The sequence below is a fragment of the Myotis daubentonii genome, chromosome 1, assembly GCF_963259705.1.
Source record: "Myotis daubentonii chromosome 1, mMyoDau2.1, whole genome shotgun sequence".
NCBI classification, from domain to species: Eukaryota; Metazoa; Chordata; class Mammalia; order Chiroptera; family Vespertilionidae; genus Myotis; species Myotis daubentonii.
In genome coordinates, this window is record NC_081840.1 from 58,207,812 (window position 1) to 58,230,823 (window position 23,012).

Here is a 23,012-nt window from a genome sequence, read left to right on the forward strand (position 1 = left end):
TAGTAATTGTTTTATTGCTTTTGCTTAAATATTTTTCTCTCTGTGGGAGAAACAAGTTAGGGAATTTTAAAATATTTCAAAGCCTGATCAGCATGATTTAAAGGAACATTATATTAAATCAATAGATACTTTGTCACTAAATGCATTTAGGGTGAAATACGATATTTACCATGCTAACATTCTTCTTTTCAGACTTCCATTAGTTTGAAGAATCTAACTTCCACACCTCTGTGCAACATTTCTGATATTCCTTCTGATGGAATAAAGAACAAAGCAGTTGTGGTTCAGTGGGGAACCTGCCATTTTCTTGAAAAAGCCAGAATTGCACAAACCGGAGGTGCTGAAGCATTGTTGGTTGCCAATAACAGTGTCTTAGTAAGTTATAAAACTACTAGAGGCCCGGTGCACGGAATTTGTGCTGGGGGCGGGGCGGGTGTCTCAGCCCAGTCTATAACTTCTTGCAATCCAGGACCGCTGGCCTGCCTGCCTGCCTGATCACCCCTAACCACTCTGCCTGCCGGCCTGATCGCCCCTACCCACTCGCCTGCCTGCCTGATCACCCCTAACCACTTGCCTGCCTACCTGATCACCCCTAACTGCTCGCCTCCCTGCCTCATCGCCCCTAACCGCCTCGGCCTTGGCCCCCGCCACCATGGCTTCATCCAGACTGATGTCCGGAAGGTTGTTTGGCTGTCCAGTCTAATTAGCATATTATGCTTTTATTATTATCGATAATAATTTCTTTTGAGCTCATGATATCAAATTTCACAGGTTGAACTATCTTCTGTGTGTGTGGTTTAGGAGCGGAGTTTTGAATAATCTAATAGGATTATTTTTAAATAAACATTCTGGTTATGATAGGCATTTAATTGGAATATTTTGTAGTTTCTTTTCTATTCCTAAAGTAGACAAGACTTTGTTAGGAACAAGTACGTATAGTGTGTGTGTGAGAGTTACATATATATGATATACCTGTATATATCAGTTTGAGAACTCTTGCTATAATATTAAGAACACTTGAAACTTTGTTTTATAACTTGATAAAGATGTGATATTCTATTGGAATAATTTGGATTTTATTCTGTAAATATGTTAGTAGTTCATACGTTTTCATAATATGTGTGTGTGTTTTTCTTTTAGTTTGCTCCCTCAGGGAACAAATCTGAATTTCATGATATGAAAATACTGATTGCATTTATAAACAACAAAGACTTCAAAGATATGAAGCAGGTAAATTAGTAATTACATACTAGACAATGTTCATACCTAGTACACTCTTTACTTTTAACCACTGATATTTAACTTAAATGATTATACATGCTACACTTGGTAACAAGAAGCTGTGAAGGCCTACCAAGTCTTTACTTGGGAAGTAATCACCTCCCATTTAGCACAAAGTGTTTCCGAGCCCTGACTTCAGAAAGGATATTGATTTGTTTTGACTTCTTTAAAACCTCTGATTGTATGGAATATTGCAGTTTCAAGATTTAATAAACCAAAATATAGCCTCCTAATTTTGACAAGAGAATATGTCATATTGTCAAAACTAGTTCCAGTATTCTTGACTGCCTGACGCAGTGTCCATTCCAGAGCAAAATTGGAGTGCTACAGCCATACTCTGTAGTGGGAAGAAAACTAACACTGGTGTTTTAACTCTCATTTTTTTGCCTTTCAGACTCTTGGAGATAACATTACTGTGAAAATGTATTCTCCGTCATGGTCTAACTTTGACTATACGATGGTGGTTATTTTTGCAATTTCTGTGTTCACTGTGGCATTAGGAGGATACTGGAGTGGACTACTTGAATTGTAAGTTTAATTAAACTTCAGTGTTTTTTATGATAAATGGCTAAAAATTATTACTTGAAATTACTTTAATCATATAACAACATTTAAATTCCACCTCAGAAAATAGTGTGGTTAAGATCAGATTGCAGTTTGTTCTCACACAGGTCATTCGCCTTATCACTGAGGAGGGGGTCATAGGTTCCTCTAATTCTTCAGCTGGCAGGGAAACACTGCCGTTCTGTCAAAGACTCTTCAATTAAGATGTTCAGTGATGTCTCCCAGGAAGGTGAAGATACTTAGTTCCCTAACATGCCTGTTTATTTAGATTGGAAGACAATTAAGAGAAGGTGAGGGGTTTCCCAGCTCCTTTTGAGTTAAGTCAATACAGTGTGACCTCATCATTCTGTTCAATGCCTTAGGGAGAATATTAAACATGTCCATATTTTAATTTAAATGTAGAAATTTCAAATGTACATAAGTTTGGATTTCCCTATTTAATAACAACCTAAACCCAATCTTCTTACAGTTATGTACCTTTGGCTCTAGATTAAAGTAGGCAACATATTAGAGAAAGATCATTTCATACTTATAACTCTGAATTTTAAAAAAGTGCTCACAGCATATTAATTCATCCACGAAGGACAATATATTCACCTTGTGAATTGATCTCTAGATCAGCGGTCGCCAACCTTTCGGACCTCATGGACCACCAGTGGTCCGCAGACCACCAGTTGGTGACCGCTGCTCTAGATTTCATTAAAAAGGGCTTATTTGCAGTTAAATGAAGCTAATAAGCTTACTTACAATTTTTAAAATACTAAAATTTGATTTATATACATCAAGAGAGAAATCTTGCCAAACCGGTTTGGCTCAGCAGATAGAGCGTCAGCCTGCGGACACAAGGGTCCCAGGTTTGATTCCGGTCAAGGGCATGTACCTTGGTGCGGGCACATCCCCAGGGGGAGTGTGCAGGAGGCAGCTGATCGATGTTTCTCTCTCATCGATGTTTCTAGCTTTCTATCCCTCTCCCTTCCTCTCTGTAAAAAGTCAATAAAATATAAAAAAAAAAAGAGAGAGAAATCTTCAGCTTTAACAAGTATAGGTTTCCTGAGTATTGAGCTTTAAATATTTTACATATTTGGAAAACATGTTTCAAAATATATGAGTCACGTGTTTTCCTGTAAACGTTTTTTCTTCATTAATATTAATCTTTAGAAAACAAGGCATGTAACTAGGTCTCCAGTTATTTTCTAGATTATTTGTTGAAACTTTATAATTTCCCAAAAGCTTCTAATTCATTAAGAATCTTTTTCTATTTAATATAAATTCACCCTGTACTTCCATTACTATGTACATTGTTTCTTTAAAGTAGTGCTTCTCAAACTGTAATATGCATACAAACTGTCTTGAGATCTCATTAAAATAGAAGTTCAGATTTAGGAGGCTCGGGGTGGGGAATGAGATTCTGCATTGCTAACAAGCTCCCAAGTGATTTTGCTGGCCATTGACCACCCTTTGAGTTAGCAAGGCAGGCTCCACATATATATATCAGGGCAGTCTACTCAAGAAAACTAGAGATGGGAGAGGAGTGCATATAAGCTTTTTTATTTATAAAACATCATGATAGGGAGAAACAGATTTTGTTGCCTTAAATAGCCAGGTTGGGAGAGATGTCCTTTGCCTCTAAGATTATGGATTTTAATATTGAGGTAGCTGAGTCTAAGAGTAAGATAAAGAAAGAAGTAAGTGTATGTGTGATTGGGGTAGGGAGGGTGACAACATATTAAAAAAGGGAATATGAATCAGTGATAAAAAGAAAAAATTTCGCCCTGACCAGTTTGGCTCAGTGGATAGAGTGTTGACCTGCGGACTCAAGGGTCCCAGGTTCGATTCTGGTCAAGAGCATGTACCTTGGTTGCGGGCACATACCCAGTGGGGAGTGTGCAGGAGGCAGCTGAATTGATGTGTCTCTCTCATCGATGTTTCTAACTCTCTATCCCTCTCCCTTCCTCTCTGTAAAAAAAATCAATAAAATATATTTTTTTAAAAAGGAAAGAAAAGAAAAAAATTTCCATGAAAAGTAGAATTATTAAGGACATAAGGATTATCATTTAGCAAGTAAAGAGTAACTGAAAGAGAAGGGAAAGAGAATAAGGCTTAGGGCAGGGAAATTTTGCCAGAACAGGACCTCATAACCCAGAATTACCTTGCCAAGTGCAAAGTACACGTTATACAAAAGGGAAGGATGCCTTTGTTCCATATAAAGACTTTTCAGTAGAAATATGAAGTCTTACTATAATGAGATCACTGGTCCTCAAGTTTTCTAAACTCATGATGGCATGGAGGAGAGCTTAGCATGTGGCTCTTGAGAAATTTAAGAGAACAATTTTTTAAAAAGATGAATTCTAGTATTTTCTTTTTTTTTTTTTACATGAATTGTAGTGTTGTAATCTGATATCAGTCTAGTACAGTGGTTCTCAACCTTCTTAATGCTGCGATCCTTTAATACAGTTCCTCATGTTGTGGTGACCCCCAACCATAAAACTATTTTCGTTGCTACTTCATAACTGTAATTTTGCTGCTGTTATGAATCGTAATGTAAATATCTGATATGCAGGATGTGTTTTCATTGTTACAAATTGAACATAATTAAAGCATAGTGATTAATCACAAAAACAATATGTAATTATATACGTGTTTTCCAATGATCTTAGGCGACCCCTGTGAAAGGGTCGTTTGACCCCCAAAGGTAGGGGTCCTCAAACTACGGCCCGTGGGCCACATGCAAATACAAATATTATATTTGTTCCCGTTTTTTTTTCCTTCAAAATAAGATATGTGCAGTGTGCATAGGAATTTGTTCATAGTTTTTTTTTAAACTATAGTCCGGCCCTCCAACTGTCTGAGGGACAGTGAACTGGCCCCCTATTTAAAAAGTTTGAGAACCCCTGCCCAAAGGGGTCGCGACCCACAGGTTGAGAACCGCTAGTCTAGTATATGTTTTCCCTTCAAGAAATTGCCTCGTGTTTTCTATTACACTGAATACGAACATGTAAATCTTCATTATTATGGCTTACATGTGTACTCTGATTAAAAAATGTGTTTAAGTATATCTATTATAATAATAGAGGAATATGCAAATTAGCCTGGACACTGTAACTTCACGACCAATCTATAGGAGGGCGGGGCAGCGAGCTATGAGCAAGAGAGCTACCAGCCACAGTGGGTGGGGTGGCCACCTGAGGCAAGTGGCAGCGAGCTACTCGCGCACGGATTCGTGCACAGGGCTGCTAATTTGTTTATATAGCTTTGCACAGTAGCAGTATCATAGCCAAAGAGATTTATCCGAGGCGCGATTATTGCTAATTGAAAAAAATAAATAAGTAAATAAATATACTTGTTTATAATGATAGATACCATAGGTGGCACGTTTTCCCACTTGGGAATCACTTTTATTGAAACTTACATTAATAACCGTGTAGCTATACAGTTTCAGGGAGGTGCTGTTGTGTCTGTCCTCAGACTCTCCCTTCTCTTGTCCCCGGTAGCCTGCCTAAAGTCACAGATGCTTAATGTGGTAGCCATCCCAGTTAACAAGGTTCCTATAAGATAGTGGCACTTGGTAAAGAAGCAGTTTGGCAAATATGTAATTTGATAGAAGTAAACTCTTTTTTAACTAACGTTTGTACTGAGCCAAGGCGATGAGGGGCCCGGGAGTGCACACTGGTAGACCAGAGTTGATGGGATTGGGGCTGGAAAAGCCTGTAGTGGCTTCCACACAGCTGGGAGGAGACAATAGGTGACAGAACAGAGACTGCTCAACAAGGGGCCCTTGAGGCTCTTTCCTCTTCAACTTCAGTCTCTCCCTTTTATTAACTGTGTGACTTAGAAAGCAAGGATTGTTGGAAGAATTAAAAACAATGTTTTGCTGTCAAAGTTGTAAATCAAAGCTGTAAATCAAAGTTGGACAAAGCTATGTCTTGAACTCCTATGAGTCCTTCATAATATATTGATGAGCATACAGTAAATACTGAGTTGATAGACAACTTTTAGTGTTTCCATTTAAAAGAAGCTAATTTTAGTACTTGACTGTGTAAATTGATAATATTTAGTGTGTAAGAAGAATTGGTTATCATCTGAAATTTATTCCATTAATATAGTTTCCAAATCAGATAATATAAACATCCACAAAATTTAATTTGTTTATATATGTCACCTGTTTCATCAATTTTGCATCAGAAAAAAGTGCTGTTTCAAAAGTCAAAACATTGGTTAAAAATATTATCTCTGGAGGGTAGAATAATAGAGAGTTTTTACTTTCTGGATTAAACATTTCTTTTTGGTGTTTGGGTGGGTTTTTGTTAAGTGTATTTATAATCAATAACAAATTTAAGTTGGTGTTAAAGATGGATTTTACAGATGATTTTACTTGGAAGAGATTTGCTGAAGTTCCTGTGTATGTTTACTCAGGGAAAGCATGAAAGCAATGGCAGACACTGAAGACAGAGACATGAGGAGAAAGAAGGACGAATATTTCACTTTCAGTCCTCTAACAGTTGTAATATTTGTGGCCATCTGCTGTGTTATGATGGTCTTACTTTATTTCTTCTACAAATGGTTGGGTAAGAAATCATGTTTTATATTTGCTATTTTCAGCAAACAATCTTTTCACTTACTTTGGCAGATTTATCTTTTCCTTCTACCCGGAAAACTTAAGTGAATAAATGAAAAGTGATATTAACTTTTTAAATTATTAGAAATGTTAGGTCTCCATTACTGTGGGGTAAAAAAAAATATTCAGATTAAAAATATACTGTCTTGAGATAAGAACACTTCTTCATGAATGACTTGAAAGAATTGTTATGGTCCCTACATTTCCCTCCCTGTAGGTAAAGCAGGAAATCCTAACATCTAAAGAGCAGGTTAGCATGGCCAGTGTTGCTCGTTGGTTGAGCATCGACCTATGAACTAGGAGATCACAATTCAATCTGGTCAGGGCTTATACCTGGGTTGTGGTCTCTATCCCCAGTAGGGATGTGGGATACAGGCAGCAGCAGATCAATAATAAATATCATTGATCTTTATCTCTCCTTCCTTCCTCCCTGAAATCAATAAAAATAGTTTTTAAAAATAAAGAGCAGGCTAAGGACTTCTTGGTGGCTCTATTTAGTTACATGAAATAGAAGCTATTCAAATTACTGATTTATTGCCTTTGCTTACCCCCAAAGTGTAGTTTATTCTTTTGTCAGTTTATAAATCAAGATGTTACATTACTTGAATTTTGTTTTGTGTTAACAGTTAGGGTCATACTACATCTAAAGACACACAGGCATTTGCCTGTGATCTAGAGAGTAAGTGATACTTATTCCTTTAAGTAGGTAGCGGTAGGAACATAATGGCTTGTCCATCCCCTGGACAATCTTCTTAATTGTCTGATAGGATGGGAATTTGCCATTCCTGGCCAACATACAGTACAAAGAGGAGGTGGAGAGACCAGGGAAATGGGGGGTTGGGGGGTGATAGATGAGAACTTGTAAAAACCACCAAAGGCTACAATGCTTATTTGGAGAACATTAGAATACTTTCTGGACTAGAAAATTGAGGCCTTAAGGTTAGTTTGAGCTTATTCAATTTCTCCTGCCCTGTGGCAGCAATTTTGAAAATATAATCTATTGACATATTTCCAATTAGAAAATAATCATTCTTCGACTATCATTCATATTTTGATCTGTTGTGGTTCTAGGGCAGTGATGGCGAACCTTTTGAGCTCGGCGTGTCAGCATTTTGAAAAACCCTAATTTAACTCTGTCTGGTGCCTTGTCGCATATAGAAATTTTTTGACATTTGCAACCATAGTAAAACAAAGATTTATATTTTTGATATTTATTTTATACTAGGGGCCCGGTGCACGAAATTCGTGCACTGGGTGTGTGTGTGGGGGGGAGTGTCCCTCAGCCCAGCCTGGCCCCTCTCACATACTGGGAGCCCTCAGGCGTTGACCCCCAGACCCCTCCGATTGCTGGCTCTGCCCCTTGCCCAGGCCTGATGCCTCGGCCAGAGGCGTCGACCCCCATCACCCTCCGATTGCCTGATCGGCCCCTTGCCCAGGCTGACACCTCCGCCAGAGGTGTCAGGCTTGGACAGGGGACCCCCATCTCGCCCCGATCACTGGCTCTGGCCCCCGCCCAGGCCTGAGGCCTCTGGCCCAGGAATCATGCCTGGGCAGGGGACCCCCATCTCCCTCTGATCACTTGCTCCACCCCCCGCCCAAGCCTGACGCCTCTGACCCAGGCTTCAGGCCTGGGCAAGGGGACCATCATATCCCCCCAACCCCCGGCTCCGCCCCCCACCCAGGCGTGATGCCTTGGCCAGAGGAGTTGACCCTCATCACCTTCCAATCACCAATCACCGGATCGGCCCCTTGACCAGGCCTGAGGCCTCCAGCAGAGGTGTCAGGCCTGGGCAGGGGACCCCCAGCTCCCCGCGGTTGCAGGCTCCACCCCTGCCCAGGCCTAACGCCACTGGCCTAGGCGTCTGGCTCGGGCAGCGGGGACCCGCAGCTGCAGCGGCCCCGCGATCGTGGGCTCCGCTTTAGGCCCAGGCAAGGCACCCCTAGCTCCCGGGACTGCCAGCTTCGACGGTGCCCAGCTCCCATCCCTGGCTCCACCCCTACTTCCTGCTATCACTGGCCAGGGCGGAAAAGGCACCTGATTCTCCGATCATGGCTGGGGGGCAGGGCAAAGGCGGCCCCGGGGCCGCCTTTGCCCTGCCCCCCAGCTCTTAGCTCCCCCCTGGGTTTCCGATCACTGTCAGTGGCAGGGGGCTTCTTCCTGTTTTCCCTTTCGCCTCCCTGCATTGTGCCTACATATGCAAATTAACCGCCATCTTGTTGGCAGTTAACTGCCAATCTTAGTTGGCAGTTAACTGCCAATCATAGTTGGCAGTTAACTGCCAATCATAGTTGGCAGTTAATTTGCATATAGCCCTGATTAGCCAATGAAAAGGGTATCATCGTACGCCAATTAGCATTTTTCTCTTTTATTAGTGAAGATATTTAAATGCCATTTAACACAGAAAAATCAACCAAAAAAATGAGTTCGCGTGTCACCTCTGACACACATGTCATAGGTTCGCCATCACTGTTCTAGGGTGTTGTTTGTATTATGTTGTCATTGGGTGGCTCATTTTTCTATTTTAATGGTCTTGAACTGTTTGTGTCTGACCCTCAGTCAATATATTAGTGGCCTTTGATAGGAAAAAAAGATTTCTGTACCCTATCATAAAGCATGTTACAATTTTTGGTAAGGTATTTTCTTAAACTGATTGCTATTTTATTTTTTTAAATATATTTTACTGATTTTTTACAGAGAGGAAGGGAGAGAGATAGAGAGCTAGAAACATCGATGAGAGAGAAACATCAATCAGCCGCCTCCTGCACATCCCCCACTGGGGATGTGCCCGCAACCCAGGTACATGCCCTTGACCGGAATCGAACCCGGGACCCTTCAGTCCGCAGGCCGACGCTCTATCCACTGAGCCAAACCGGTTTCGGCTGATTGCTATTTTAAAAGTTGACCCTGCCCTTGATGGTGTTGCTCAGTTGGTTGGGTGTTGTCCTGTGAACCAAACGGCTGCCAATTCAATTCTGGTTGGGGCACATGCTCAGGTTGTGGGCTCAATCCCTGTAGGAGGTATGCAGGAGGCAACTGATCAATCGATCGATGTTTCACTCTCATATCGATGTTCTCTCTCTCCCACTCTCTTATTTCTAAAAATCAGTTTTAAAAATCTTTAAAATAAACACAAAAGCATACACTGAAAAAAACAAAAATAAGTCTGGCTGGTGTTGCACAGTGGTTAGGCATTGATCCATGAACCAGGTGGTCACCTGTGTGAGTCCCAATCAAAGCACATGCCCAAGTTGCAAACTTGATCCCCAGTAGGGGGTGTGCAGGAGGCAGCTGAATGATGTTTCTCTCTCTCTCTATCCTTCTCCTTCCTGTCTCCCTAAAATAAATAAAAACATTTTTTAAAAAATAAAATAAACTATATATATAAAAGCCTAAGTGACCGGTCGACTGGTCGCTGTGACGCACACCAACCACCAAGGGGCAGATGCTCAACGCAGGAGCTCCCCCCTGGTGGTCAGTGCACTCCTGCAGCCGGTCAGCCTCCTGCAGCCCTGATCGGGCCTGATTGCTGTCCAGGCCGAGGGATCCCACTTGTGCACGAATTCGTGCACCGGGCCTCTAGTATAATATAAAATAAAATAAAAGTTCACCCTGTTTATAAATGTAATTTTTGATGTAAGAGAAAAATCATTAAACCTCAACGTTATCCCAGAACATGGGATTTAATTATAACTCTGAGAATATCTTATGTGATTATTGTAAGATTTAATTCACCTTTAAGTGGTGAATTAAATCTTATGAATAATCACATAAGGCTCAATATGCTGCCTTTTCTTAATATATTAAATAATGGGACTATACTAAATTGGTAGGGTTCCTCTTGCCATTTTATGATTGTCGTGCTCAAGGAAGTAACTAAAGACAGTTATATTAACCAAATTCTTTTCCACACCCAATTATTTTCTTAAGTATAGTAAGACACTGAATGAGGCACCTAAAATCTGTTAGGGCCCCGAGAGCCTCATTTCCACCAGTGTTGTAAAACTTGGGTTGGAGACCTGTGATGGATGACTCACCAACCTTAATTTGACAGTCTTTGACTCTCTATCTTACTATTCATATTACCGTATATAACCAACAAGAGCAGTGATGTGAACCTTTTGAGCTCAGTGTGTCAGCATTTTGAAAAACCCTAACTTAACACGGGTGCCGTGTCACATATAGAAATATTTTGATATATGCAACCATTGTAAAACAAAGACATAATTTTGATATTTATTTTACATATTTAAATGCCATTTAACACAGAAAAATCAACCAAAAAAATGAGTTCGCGTGTCACCTCTGACACGCGTGTCATAGGTTCACCACCATTGAACTAGAGGCTTAATGCACGAAATTCTAGCCAAGGGCTCGGCCCTCACAGCCCCGGCTTCGTCCAGAAAGTCACCCGGAAGGTCGTCTGGATAGTTGTTCTGCTGTTTCAGTCTAATTAGCATATTAGCTGTTTATTATATAGGATAATTAAAATAGCAACAAATAAGAGTTATATAAAGGTAATTATGTGCCAGATCCTCACAATAACCCTGACATGGGTATAATTATATTTCACATTTTAAAGATGAGACTCAGGGACTAAAAAGTAATTTGTCTAGATCACCAATTAGAAAATGGCTACCATCTCTAGATTACTTTCTTTCTCAGCTGCAGAGCAATTACAGTTTTCTACAATTTAGTGGAATTTGAAAAATTCAGGTAAAATTTGTGTTTCCATTGTGAAATTTCGATCAAGTTCAGAAAACGAATTATTTTTATTTTATTTTAGAGTACAATAAGCCTCCCCCCCCCCTATTTTAACAACAAGGAGACCAAATGTTTTTAATTTTAAAGAATTCTCAAATAAGTATAGCTACTATAGAAAAACACTTGTCGCCCTAGCTGGTTTGGCTCAGTGGATGGAGTGTTGGATTGCGGACTGAGGGGTCCCAAGTTCAATACCGGATAAGGGCACATGCCCCGGTTGCAAGTCTCGATCCCCAGTTGAAGGCGTGCAGGAGGCAGCTGATCCATGATTCTCTCTCATCATTGATGTTTCTCTCTCTCTCTCTCCCTCTCCCTTCCTCTCTGTAATCAATGGAAATATATTTTTTAAAATACTTAAAAACAAAAAAGAAAAGAAAAACACTTGTCAATTTTAACTGCCTTAATATTGTTTCATAACAAAGAGGTTTGCTTAAATGGATTTGGTTTTACCGCAGGCCAAGTTATAGATAAATTTGACTTTAGAAAAATATAGAGAGCATGGCTAATGTCTAAGGTGTCAGTTCTCATCCCTAAGCTGCATTTTAAAAAGTGTTTATGGAATGCAGACTGGTGCAGCCACTGTTGAAGACAGTGTGGAGTTTCCTCAAAAAGTTAAAAATGGAAATTCCGTTTGACCCAGTGATACCACTTCTAGGAATATATCCCAAGAAGCCAGAAACACCAATCAGAAAGGATATATGCACCCCTGTGTTCATAGCAGCACAATTTACCATAGCTAAGATTTGGAAACAACCTAAGTGCCCATCAGCAGATGAGTGGATTAAAAAACTGTGGTATATCTACACAGTGGAATACTATGCCACTATAAAAAAGAAGCAACTATTTTACCATTTGCAACAGTACGGATGGAACTGGAGAGCATTATGCTAAGCGAAATAAGCAAGTTGGAGAAAGATAAATATCACATGATCTCACTCATATGGGATATAATGATCAACATAATTTGATGAACAAAAATAGATCCAGAGACAAATGGCAGGGGAGGTGGGGGGCGGGGGGGGGTGTAGAGAGCAACCAAAGGACTTGTATGCATGCATATTAGCATAACCAATGGACACAGACACTGGGGTGGTGGGGGCTTGCCCAGGGTGGGAATGGTTGAGGGGAGTGGGGGGAGTCAATCGGGGAAAAAAGAGACATATGTAAAACTTGAGACAATAAAAAAATTTTAATTTAATTTTTAAAAAGTGTTTATAATGACTTACTCATTCTTCTATTTCTTACATTAAAATTAAATACTCATAAATGTGTACAACTCCCTTCATAGAAATCTTTAACAAACATGTCAGTTTGAATGATAGTAAATGGAGAGCCAGCTTCACAACCCTTTAAGCAATCATCCTTCCAATGTATAAAGGAATTGAAACAACACAAATTACTCTTAAAAACTCAAGATGTAAATATTAAAAAAAAAAAGATGTAAATATTTTCAGTTTAGTAACCAATTCAGATCATAATATGGCCAGTGCATTGAAAGTATCATGATCCGATGAGAAAGCTAAAGAATTGATATTGCTGTGTAAATATTTTCTTGTTACATTTTTTTCTGTTCTCATATAATTTAGTGTCTTGTTTTGTTTTCTCCTAGTTTATGTTATGATAGCAATTTTCTGCATAGCATCAGCAATGAGTCTATACAACTGTCTTGCTGCACTAATTCGTAAGATACCATATGGACAATGCACGTATGTATCTCTTATGAGGCATCCTGTAATGTTGGTTTTTGTAATATAAAACAATACAAGAAAAAGTAGTCTTATTTTAAATCTGTGCAGTTTAGTATACATGTGGCTATTTAAATTTAAATTAATTAAAATTAAGTAAAATTACAATTTAGTTCCTCAGTTTCATTAGCCACATTTCAAGTGCTAAATTGCCACATGGCCAGGCCACTGTGGCTCAGTGGTTGAGTGTCAACCTATGAACCAAGAAGTCATGGTTTGATTCCCGGTTTGGGCACATGCCCAGGTTGTGGGCTCGATCCCCAGTGGATAGCATCCAGGAGGCAGCCAATCAATGATTCTCTCTCATTATTAATGTTTCTCTCTCCCTCTCCCTTCCTCTCTCTGAAATCAATAAAAATCTCTTTTTAAAGAAATAAAATATATTTTTAAAGAAATAGCCCTAACCGGTTTGGCTCAGTGGATAGAGCGTCGGCCTGCGGACTCAAGGGTCCCAGGTTCAATTCCGGTCAAGGGCATGTACCTTGGTTGCGGGCATATCTCCAGTAAGGGGTGTGCAGGAGGCAACTGATCGATGTTTCTCTCTCATCGATGTTTCTAACTCTCTATCCCTCTCCCTTCCTCTCTGTAAAAAATCAATAAAATATATTTTAAAAAAAGAAATAAAATATATTCCATATTGGAGTCCCAATATGGAATATTTGTATCATCACAGAAGGTTCTATTGAACTGATAAACATTTTATTATTTTATTACATTTTATTTAAAATCAAGACTTTTAAATTGTTATTGCAATAGTTTTCTTGTGACTGTGGTTAATATTTGTCATTTCTCACAGTAAATAAACATTTTATTTCATCTGCAAGGTAAACTAACCTATTTCCATGTGTTTCTTTTGTTGTCGTTTTAGGATTGTGTGTTCTGGCAAAAGCATTGAAGTGAGACTTATTTTTCTCTCTGGACTGTGCATAGCAATAGCTGCTGTTTGGGCCGTGTTTAGAAATGAAGATAGGTATAAGCACTTAGTTTATTTGCTTTTAGATTACGGATGGATTATTCTATGTCTTGTCCTGATAATTATTCATTATGATTATTATGGAAGTTTTTGCTTTTATCCCAGAACACCATAGTCTTGAAAAAAGTTACTTGTTAAATAAGCAGATTTCGTATTAGTGGATTTGAGGTCATATAGAGAAGGAAATAATGAATCATAATTTAAACATCTAAGCTGAAATAGACAATTACATATATGCTTAATTATGATGTAGCCATAATTTAGTATACAATGGAGTACAGTGCAACTATAAAGAATGAAGATATCTATGAATTGATATGCAGTCATTTCCATAATATATTTTTAAGTGAAAAAAATGCAAGAAAATATAAGTATACTAGAGTAGGCTACCTCTTATTTAATAAAGAAGGAATATAAGAAAAATATATAGGTATTCATCCATTTACAGGAAGGATAACCAGAAAAAATATATATTTAAGTTTCTTTAGTGTTTTATTAATGAAATTAGTAAAGTCCAAAGGATTTAATACCCTAAAATTTGGGAGGAAAGTTCATACATTTTAGGCAGCTTCAGGTATGAAAAGTCATTTGGGAATTATGCATATCCATTTCTGATAGAGTATGTTGCACAGCTCTTATTTCCTTTATGTTCAAGTTACCTATCCTTTGTTATACGCCACCTTTCTAGAAGGAGACATGTATAAATTCAAAGATTAAAGATAAATATGCATTTATGTTTGATACTATAGTAGTATTAATTATTCTATTAAGGCAGTAAATAACTAAATATGAAAAATAGGAGAGGTTTTTCATTTTATTTTTGTAATTGCTGCTTGATTATTGAATAATCAAATCATAGCAATTGAACAATTTTACTTTAGTGATCTATTCTTTTGAAAAGTTCTACCTGAGAAATAGACTGACAGGGGAGGGAGGTGGGAGGATGGGAAAAGATTAACCAAAGACTTAATGCATATTTGCACAGCTCATGGACACAGATAATAGTGTGGTGAAGGCTTGGGGTGGGGCGGGGGGTGGGTGGAGAGGGAAGTGGTGGGAAAATACTGTCAACAACAAAAAATAAACTTAAAAAAGAAAAGGAAAGTTCCATCTGAAAATAACTGGATAAAATAATAGAGTAACTTCTTTTGATTTTAGGTGGGCTTGGATTTTACAGGATATCTTGGGGATTGCTTTCTGCCTGAATTTAATTAAAACACTGAAGTTACCCAACTTCAAGGTAAGGTATACTACTCTGACAGCTAAAGTAATTGTTTCTTTTTATGTTTTTAAAATTATTATTGATTTTAGAGAGAGAGAAAGAGAGAGAAACATCGATTGTGAGAGAAACATCAATCAGTTGCCTCCCATATGTGCCCCGACTGGGGATCAAATCTGCAACCTAGGTATGTGCCCTGACCAGGAATTGAACCTGCAGCCTTTTGGTGTGTGGGACGATGCTCCAACCAACTGAGCCCCCTGGCCAGGGCGATAGTATTTTCTTTTTAAAACAACTTTACTGAGGTATAATTTACATATAATTATACCCATCTTAACTGTGAAGTTTATTGAAATTTTACAAATGTATAACTTTGTAACCACCATCACAATCAAGTTAAACAACATTTCTCATCTCTCCAAAAGCTCTATCATGCCTTTTGCAATCAATCCTAAACCCCAGGCCCAGGTCACTACTGATTTGCTAGCTAAAATATTTAAAATCATTTACATAATATGCCTAATTTATAAAATTCTTACAGGACTAAATATCAGGGAAGAACATTTCTTTGATTCAGTGATTCTTTTTTTATATAAAAAAGAATAGGATAAAGAACATAGAAGTTTTAATGGGGTTTGTAGAGAAAACTACAAATAGTAATAACCATTAATGCTTTTAAAAATAGTGTTCAAATGTATGTTCATATGTTTATTTATAACTTGAAAAATAATCTCTTAATTTAGATATGGGAAGTTTGACCTTTAAATTTGTTTCTTTCAACAGTCATGTGTGATACTTCTAGGCCTTCTCCTCCTCTATGATGTGTTCTTTGTTTTCATAACACCATTCATCACAAAGGTATGATATTTTGAAACCCATGAGAAACATGCTAAAAGACAAGAATCTTAAACCTGCTCTTAGATTATTGGTTTTGCAGATGTTTACCCTGAGTGAGTTCTAACTCTTTTAAGAAAATTGTCATTGAAATTGGCCTTTTATTTTTTATTTATTTATTTATTTGTTTGTTTATATTTTATTGATTTTTTACAGGGAGGAAGAGAGAGAGATAGAGAGTTAGAAACATCCATCAGCTGCCTCCTGCACACCCCCCACTGGGGATGTGCCCGCAACCAAGGTACATGCCCTTGACCGGAATCGAACCTGGGACCCTTCCGTCCACAGGCCGACGCTCTAGCCACTGAGCCAAACTGGTCAGGGCAAAATTGGCCTTTTAATGGAGGATTTTTTTTCAAGCCTTTAAGCCATTCTGCTAAGTAAAAAATGTCTCCTGACTGATTTAAATATGAGAATATCTCTAAATTTGCTTCCCACCCTTTTTAAAGTATCTTTTCTTATTGTGAAACAGTAAATGTTTGCCGTAGATAAAATAGACAACAATAATAATGAAAATGTGGCATTGCTACTCCCATTTCTGTAGCTGTCATCTGAGAGTACCACACTGGAAATCTGAAGACCTAACGTGTACCCTTAACCCTGGATAAGTCAGATAGCTCTTTGTGCTTCAGTTTCCTAATCCATTGTGTGAAGGCGTATTACTAGCATTTCATCCTCCCTCTTCCACCAGTAAAATTCTTTTGGTTGCAACTAACAGAACCCAACCTACCCTTCTGTACCAAAAAGGTCCCGTCTATCCAAGCTGTGTGTAGAGGCCAAGATGGGGCTAGCCTCCGCAGAAACTAGACGCAGGCCTACATCTGCTCCCTTTCTGCTTCTGTCCATGTGTTCATGGTCTCAGACTGGCTTTTTCCATTATGTTAGAATCATAATAACTGGCATCTCCTAGGTCATCTATTTGCAGCTCTGCCACTAGCTTCTCAATAAAATGAAGGTGCTGTTCTCAGAATAAGGGGGAGGTGTTGGGTGAATGTGATAGTCTTTCATTATTTGCCCAATTTTTCCACTTTGTCCCTATTTCTATCTCATGAATATATTTTAAATTATTGTCTAATTCTCCCACTTCCCCTATTTTATTTCGTGTCTTGCTTTGTAACTTTCTATCATCTCTTTATCCTTTGTCACTTTCACATATTTAATATTTGATATTATAATCACTACTTTTTTCCCCATTAGTTCTTTATCCATTCTTTAGCCCCTACCATCTGTAAAATCACTGTAAAACTCTGCACTTCTAGTAGGTACTTGCTATAATGGCGTAAGCCAAGCCTATGCCCCATTGGAGAGCTAAAATTGGCCCAAATCACAACTACTCCATCTTACTAGCACCTTTCTGTGCCTTGATGATGAGCCATTTGACTAATTGACTTTATTTGCAATAGTACCCCACAAAAGCATAGAACTAGTATTACGGATTATAACAAAAATTGTTAACTTATTAAAGCATTTTTTTAAAAGTTCTATCTAAAGTTGTCCTAGCTTGTATCAATGTATTTGGTTCAATAAGATGTTTCTGTAAGGCACTCCATCAGAGATCTCATAATGAAAGTAAACCATTCTCTCTATAAAGCCATTGTCATAGGTCAACAGATCGTCATAGCATATGACACATAAATTTTACAGTGGCTATAGCTATGTAAATTCTTGTTTTAAAATAATTTTTCCATTCTGTTTTAACACTAGTATCACTTTTTAAATGTCAAACATGTCTGCCAGCAAACTATTTCCAATCTCTATACATAAAGAGTTTTTGAATTTTAAAAGTATAGGGTAATAATAAAAATGTCTTTGAGTCCTCTTTCTTTCTTCTGTGCTTAGGGAATTCTTCATCTCCTTTTTTTCTATCTTAGTTCCCACCAACTAGGAATTCTTAGTAGTCTGATCAGGTGGAAAGATTGAAGTGCTCTTTGCTCTGTTCACTGTTACAGATTTACTTTAACACTGTCTTCTCAGTCTGGTTTGTTTTTATTAAAATTATAGACCTTACTTTTAGTAGGTAACTCAAAATCAGATATGCAATTTCTTATTTTTGTTGTTCTCACTGAAAATTTCAAGGATTGAATATTGGACAATCTAAACATGTTCTCAACCCTGGTATTAGTAAACTTTTAATGAGTTAGCAGGGCCAGTGTCTCTTAGTACTGACAATAAGAGCCTATCTTCGTTTTTGTTGTTAATCCTCTCCTGAGGATATTTTGCCATTGATTTTTAAAGAGAGTGGAAGGGAGGGGGGCAGGTGGGGGAGAGAGAGAGAAACATTGATGTGAGAGAGACACATCAATTGGTTGCTTCCCCACATGCAACCTGATGAGGGCCGGGGATCGAGCCTGCAACCGAAGTACGTACCCTTGACCAAAGTCGAATCTGGGACCCTTCAGTCTGTGGGCTGATGCTAGTCTGTCCACTGAGCCAAACTGGCTAGGGCATCATTTTTATTTCATACACCATGGTTTTTGTTATAGTATTTTGCAGATAGTAGTTACTCAAATATCTTGGACTGTTTGAGAGGATATCAATGATGTTCTTTTTTTTTTTTTTTTTTTAATTAAATCTTTATTGTTCAGATTATTACATTTGTTCCTTTTTTTTTTCCCCCCATAACTCATCCTCCTCCCAGTTCCCGCCCCACCCTCCGCCCTCACTCCCCACCCACTGTCCTCATCCATAGGTGCACAATTTTTGTCCAGTCTCTTCCCACATCTCCCACACCCCTTTCCCCCCCAAGAATAGTCAGTCCATTCCCTTTCTATGTCCCTGATTCTATTATAATCAACAGTTCATTCTGTTCATCAGATTATTTATTCACTTGATTCTTAGATTCACTTGTTGATAGATGCATATTTGTTGTTCATAATTTGTATCTTTACCTTTTTCTTCCTCTTCCTCTTCTTAAAGGATACCTTTCAGCATTTCATATAATCCTGGTTTGGTGGTGATGAACTCCTTTAGCTTTTCCTTATCTGTAAAGCTCTTTATCTGACCTTCAATTCTGAATGACAGCTTTGCTGGATAAAGTAATCTTGGTTGTAGGTTCTTGGTATTCATCACTTTGAATATTTCTTGCCACTCCCTTCTGGCCTGCAAAGTTTCTGTTGAGAAATCAGCTGACAGTTGTATGGGTATTCCCTTGTAGGTAACTGAGTTTCTTTCTCTTGCTGTTTTTAAGATTCTCTCTTTATCTTTTGCTCTTGGCATTTTAATTATGATGTGTCTTGGTGTGGTCCTCTTTGGATTCCTTTTGCTTGGGGTTCTCCGCGCTTCTTGGACCTGTAAGTCCATTTCTTTCACCAGGTGGGGGAAGTTTTCTGTCATTATTTCTTCAAATAGGTTTTCAATATCTTGCTCTCTCTCATCTTCTGGCACCCCTATAATTCTGATGTTGGTACGCTTGAAGCTGTCCCAGAGGCTCCTTACACTATCCTCGCATTTTTGGATTCTTTTTTCATTTTGCTTTTCCGGTTGGATGTTTTTTGCTTCCTCGCATTTCAAATCATTGACTTGATTCTTGCGCTCCTCTGGTCTGCTGTCGGGCGTCTGTATAATATTCGTTATTTCAGTCTGTGTGTGCTTAATTTCTCGTTGGTTCCCCAATATAAGATCGAGGGTCTTATTAGTTTTCGTGTAGATCTCATTAAGTTTATCGGCAGCTTCTAAACAGTTCTTGAGAGACCTTAAAAGTGTGGTTCTGAACTCTATTTCTTCCATTGACAATTTTGTCCTGTTTCTTTGTCTCCGCATTTTGTTATGCTTCCTTGGTGCACCCCCTAGTGGTCTTTGTTCGCAGTCTTATAGATAAATCTTGGTTGTTGTAGCTAATTCCAGGGAGGGTTTGACCTCCAGGCCAAGTGGCTATGAGAATCAGCTATGTCAGCAGTGAGAGAACTTCTGTCCTCTAGGGAGGTGCTAATCTAGCCTTTGCCTGAGGCTATCCGGCAAATGGTTCTGCGCTGGGCTTGGGCGGGGTGGGTCGCACAGGATCAACAGGGTGGGCCGGAGAGAGCAGTTATGGCGGCTCTCAGTCCTGTCCCCAGGGGCTCTGCCTCTCTGAGTCCCAGCACCCGCTGCAAAGCTGGGAGAGAAAGCTGCACTCGCTCTGACCGAAGCCAGACAGTCCCGCTTCTCCCGTTTGAGTCTGGGTCCCTAAAGACTCGCCCGGATCTGGTGCTCAGAGTCTGCGACTCCCTCCCGATTGAAAACAACAACCGCGCCCTCCGCCGCCAGCCCACTCCGCGCACTCCGCACCTCAGAATTTGACTTCAGCACTGCACCTCCTCTGAGTGTCCGTATGCGTTTCTCTTTCCTCCTAGTTGTAGGACTTCCACTCAGCCAGCGTTCCTGTGGTTCTGGGTGATGTCCCTTCCGTTTTTTGGTTTCACTTTTGAAGTAGTTGTTCAAAGCAGCAAACTCCTGCGTTAACCTATGCCGCCATCTTGGTTCTCCATCAATGATGTTCTTTAGTTAAATGTTTGAAATAACAGTTAGAAAACAAGCCAAACTCTTTTAACTGAAAATTGAATCACATGATGGGAGTTTGCTGTAAGGAACTGTATTAAATATTAGTTTATTTTTCTAAACTTTGTAACTTAACCCTTCAGTAACCCAAAGCTTAACATGAGGAAAAGATTTCTATAGCTCGGGACTTTATCCTTCTTCCTACTTAGCTCAGGTATCAGCAAAGTACTCCTAAAAACATTCCGGTGACTTCTCCTTTGCACCCACCCACATGTAAAATATTATAGTTAGTAAATCAATTTTTCTAAACTTTAGCATTTATTTACCTTCCCACTACCTATTCTGAAGCTCGCTACCTCAGAATGTTTCCCCTCTCCACAGCAGACTTGGCTGGCAGGAAGTAACTTTTTAATGAGCTCGTCACAGAGCCCACATAACAAGCCTGAGCCAGACACAAGGGAGAGAACTCAGCTAAGGTTAAAGTTTTGATTGGGACATAAAAGCAGGCAGGGCTGATATTGGACAGCAGTTAGGGTAGAGAAGCATCTCAAGTTCTTTAGGGCTGGGTCTCTCGAGTTGGCTTCATTGTTTTGTTATTGTGGGGAGTAGCCAGAGATCAAATGTATATTTATTCAAATAAAGTTACCAATATTGAATACAAATCTAAATATTAAAAAATAAATATTTCTTGTGTCCCCATTAATTGTTATCACTAAAAATGACTAAGGACACATAACATATGACATAATATAACTAAAAGCAGAAAAATTTATAGCCCATTAGAAATGCTAGATATGGTTGTCAATACAAACCAGTGTGCAAAGCTTCACTTGAATAAGCTGTATATGGTTTATCTGTCAGTTTCTGAAAATTGTTGAGTTCTGATAAAGTGGAACAGTGTTGCTAGGTGGATTTTGTTTCTGATTACTCCAACTTATCTATAGAGACTGTTTTAGGAAAAAAGGAGTATTTTATTTTATTTATTTAGTTTTAAAATATTTTTATTGATTTCAGAGAGGAAGGGGGAGGGAGAGAAAGGTAGAAATATCAATGATGAGAGAGAATCATTGCATGCCCCCTACTGGGGATCGAGCCCGCTACCTGGGCATGTGTCCTGACCGGGAATAAACTGACCTATGGTTCATACGTCGGCACTAACCATTGAGCAACAGCAGCTGGGCTTATGGTGCATTTAAAAAATCAATTTATGGTAGGCCATAATCCACAGGGCCAAATCATTCTTGAATACTGTCAGATTGTTCTCTTTAAATGATTGGACAATTTCTTTCATCTTCTCAATTTTAGAACGGCGAGAGTATCATGGTTGAACTTGCAGCTGGACCTTTTGGAAATAATGAAAAGGTAGCGATGGCATTTAAACAGAACTGGCTGCCACTGTATGTATGTGTGTCCAGTTAATAATTTGCCCTCCTGTGTAATTAATTGGTCATGTCGTGCATGTTAAGGTATTGTAAAACTTTATTTCTCACAGAATATAGCCCTTTTCTTAGTTATTCTAAATTATTAAATACCTATTGACTTGGGTTTCATCCTAGAATGATGGAAACTTGGTGGAAGCCACTGGTCAACCCTCAGCTCCCCATGAGAAAGTAAGGATTGTATTTCAGATATGTTCATTGGACTTTAAATTATAGCCTCTGAGACAAGACTCTTCTTTGGGGGAAAACAATCCAGATTGCCAAAAAAAAAATAAAATAAAATAAAAAAAATCTGTTTCAAGGCCTGAGTCATATTTTTGCTAAAAATGGAAAAGAGGTTAGATGTGGGGATACTAGAAGTAATACTGTTAACCCTACACGTGTTTCATTTTTTCCAGAACTACATATCTCTTTCTTTCAAGCTTCCTATACATTCGGAATATATATGTGTCTAGTTTATGTTTTCTAATTTCAAGTTCTTCTAAATGTCAGTTTTAAAATGTTAAAACAATCATTCTAATATTAATTCTTCCTTTTCTAAAAGGTATGGGTAAAAATTCCCAAGAGGGTTTATTGGTGACCCTTTTTCTTTTCTTTTTTTTTAAATAATTACAGTTACCAGTAGTCATCAAAGTACCAAAGCTGGCATATTTCTCAGTAATGAGTGTATGCCCCATGCCAGTTTCCATATTGGGTTTTGGAGACATTATTGTACCAGGTAAGCAATTGTTTGTAACAATTTCAGTAAAAAATACTGATCATTTCAATTTGTCAGATGTATAGTATTTGTTAAAAGTTACCTACTCTGTATTAAGTATCTCTTGGCTATCGCTAGAGCTGGGATCAATGATAAAGAAAGAAAAAAGCATTTTGAGTGGTAGAAGACAAAGCCCAGTTGGTAACAACCAAAGTGTATCTTCCATGGCTCAAAAAGTCTCTTAGAGGAAGCAACTAGGGTCAGTTTGACCTTCTTCCTTAAGGAAGTATAATATATTCAAAACCCTTTTTAAAAATTTAATTCAATAATACCACATGTATTATAATTTC

The 23,012-nt window shown here is 38.6% G+C and overlaps 1 protein-coding gene and 1 pseudogene across 2 annotated transcripts in view; both read left to right on the top strand.

Moving 5' to 3' along the window:
* SPPL2A (signal peptide peptidase like 2A) overlaps positions 1 to 23,012 on the top strand; it is a 57,806-nt gene that overhangs the window by 14,467 nt on the left and 20,327 nt on the right. The window contains exons 3-13 of one of the 2 annotated variants that reach the window (XM_059701453.1): positions 193 to 375; positions 1,141 to 1,230; positions 1,676 to 1,809; positions 6,259 to 6,410; positions 12,832 to 12,928; positions 13,836 to 13,937; positions 15,099 to 15,180; positions 15,943 to 16,017; positions 21,832 to 21,888; positions 22,083 to 22,136; positions 22,581 to 22,683. In XM_059701453.1, the coding sequence (XP_059557436.1) occupies positions 193 to 375; positions 1,141 to 1,230; positions 1,676 to 1,809; positions 6,259 to 6,410; positions 12,832 to 12,928; positions 13,836 to 13,937; positions 15,099 to 15,180; positions 15,943 to 16,017; positions 21,832 to 21,888; positions 22,083 to 22,136; positions 22,581 to 22,683 (1,129 nt within the window). The remainder of the gene's footprint in view (positions 1 to 192; positions 376 to 1,140; positions 1,231 to 1,675; positions 1,810 to 6,258; positions 6,411 to 12,831; positions 12,929 to 13,835; positions 13,938 to 15,098; positions 15,181 to 15,942; positions 16,018 to 21,831; positions 21,889 to 22,082; positions 22,137 to 22,580; positions 22,684 to 23,012) is intronic. The other variant, XM_059701462.1, reaches the window with a different exon arrangement.
* Positions 5,094 to 5,215, top strand: LOC132223338 (U4 spliceosomal RNA; annotated as a pseudogene).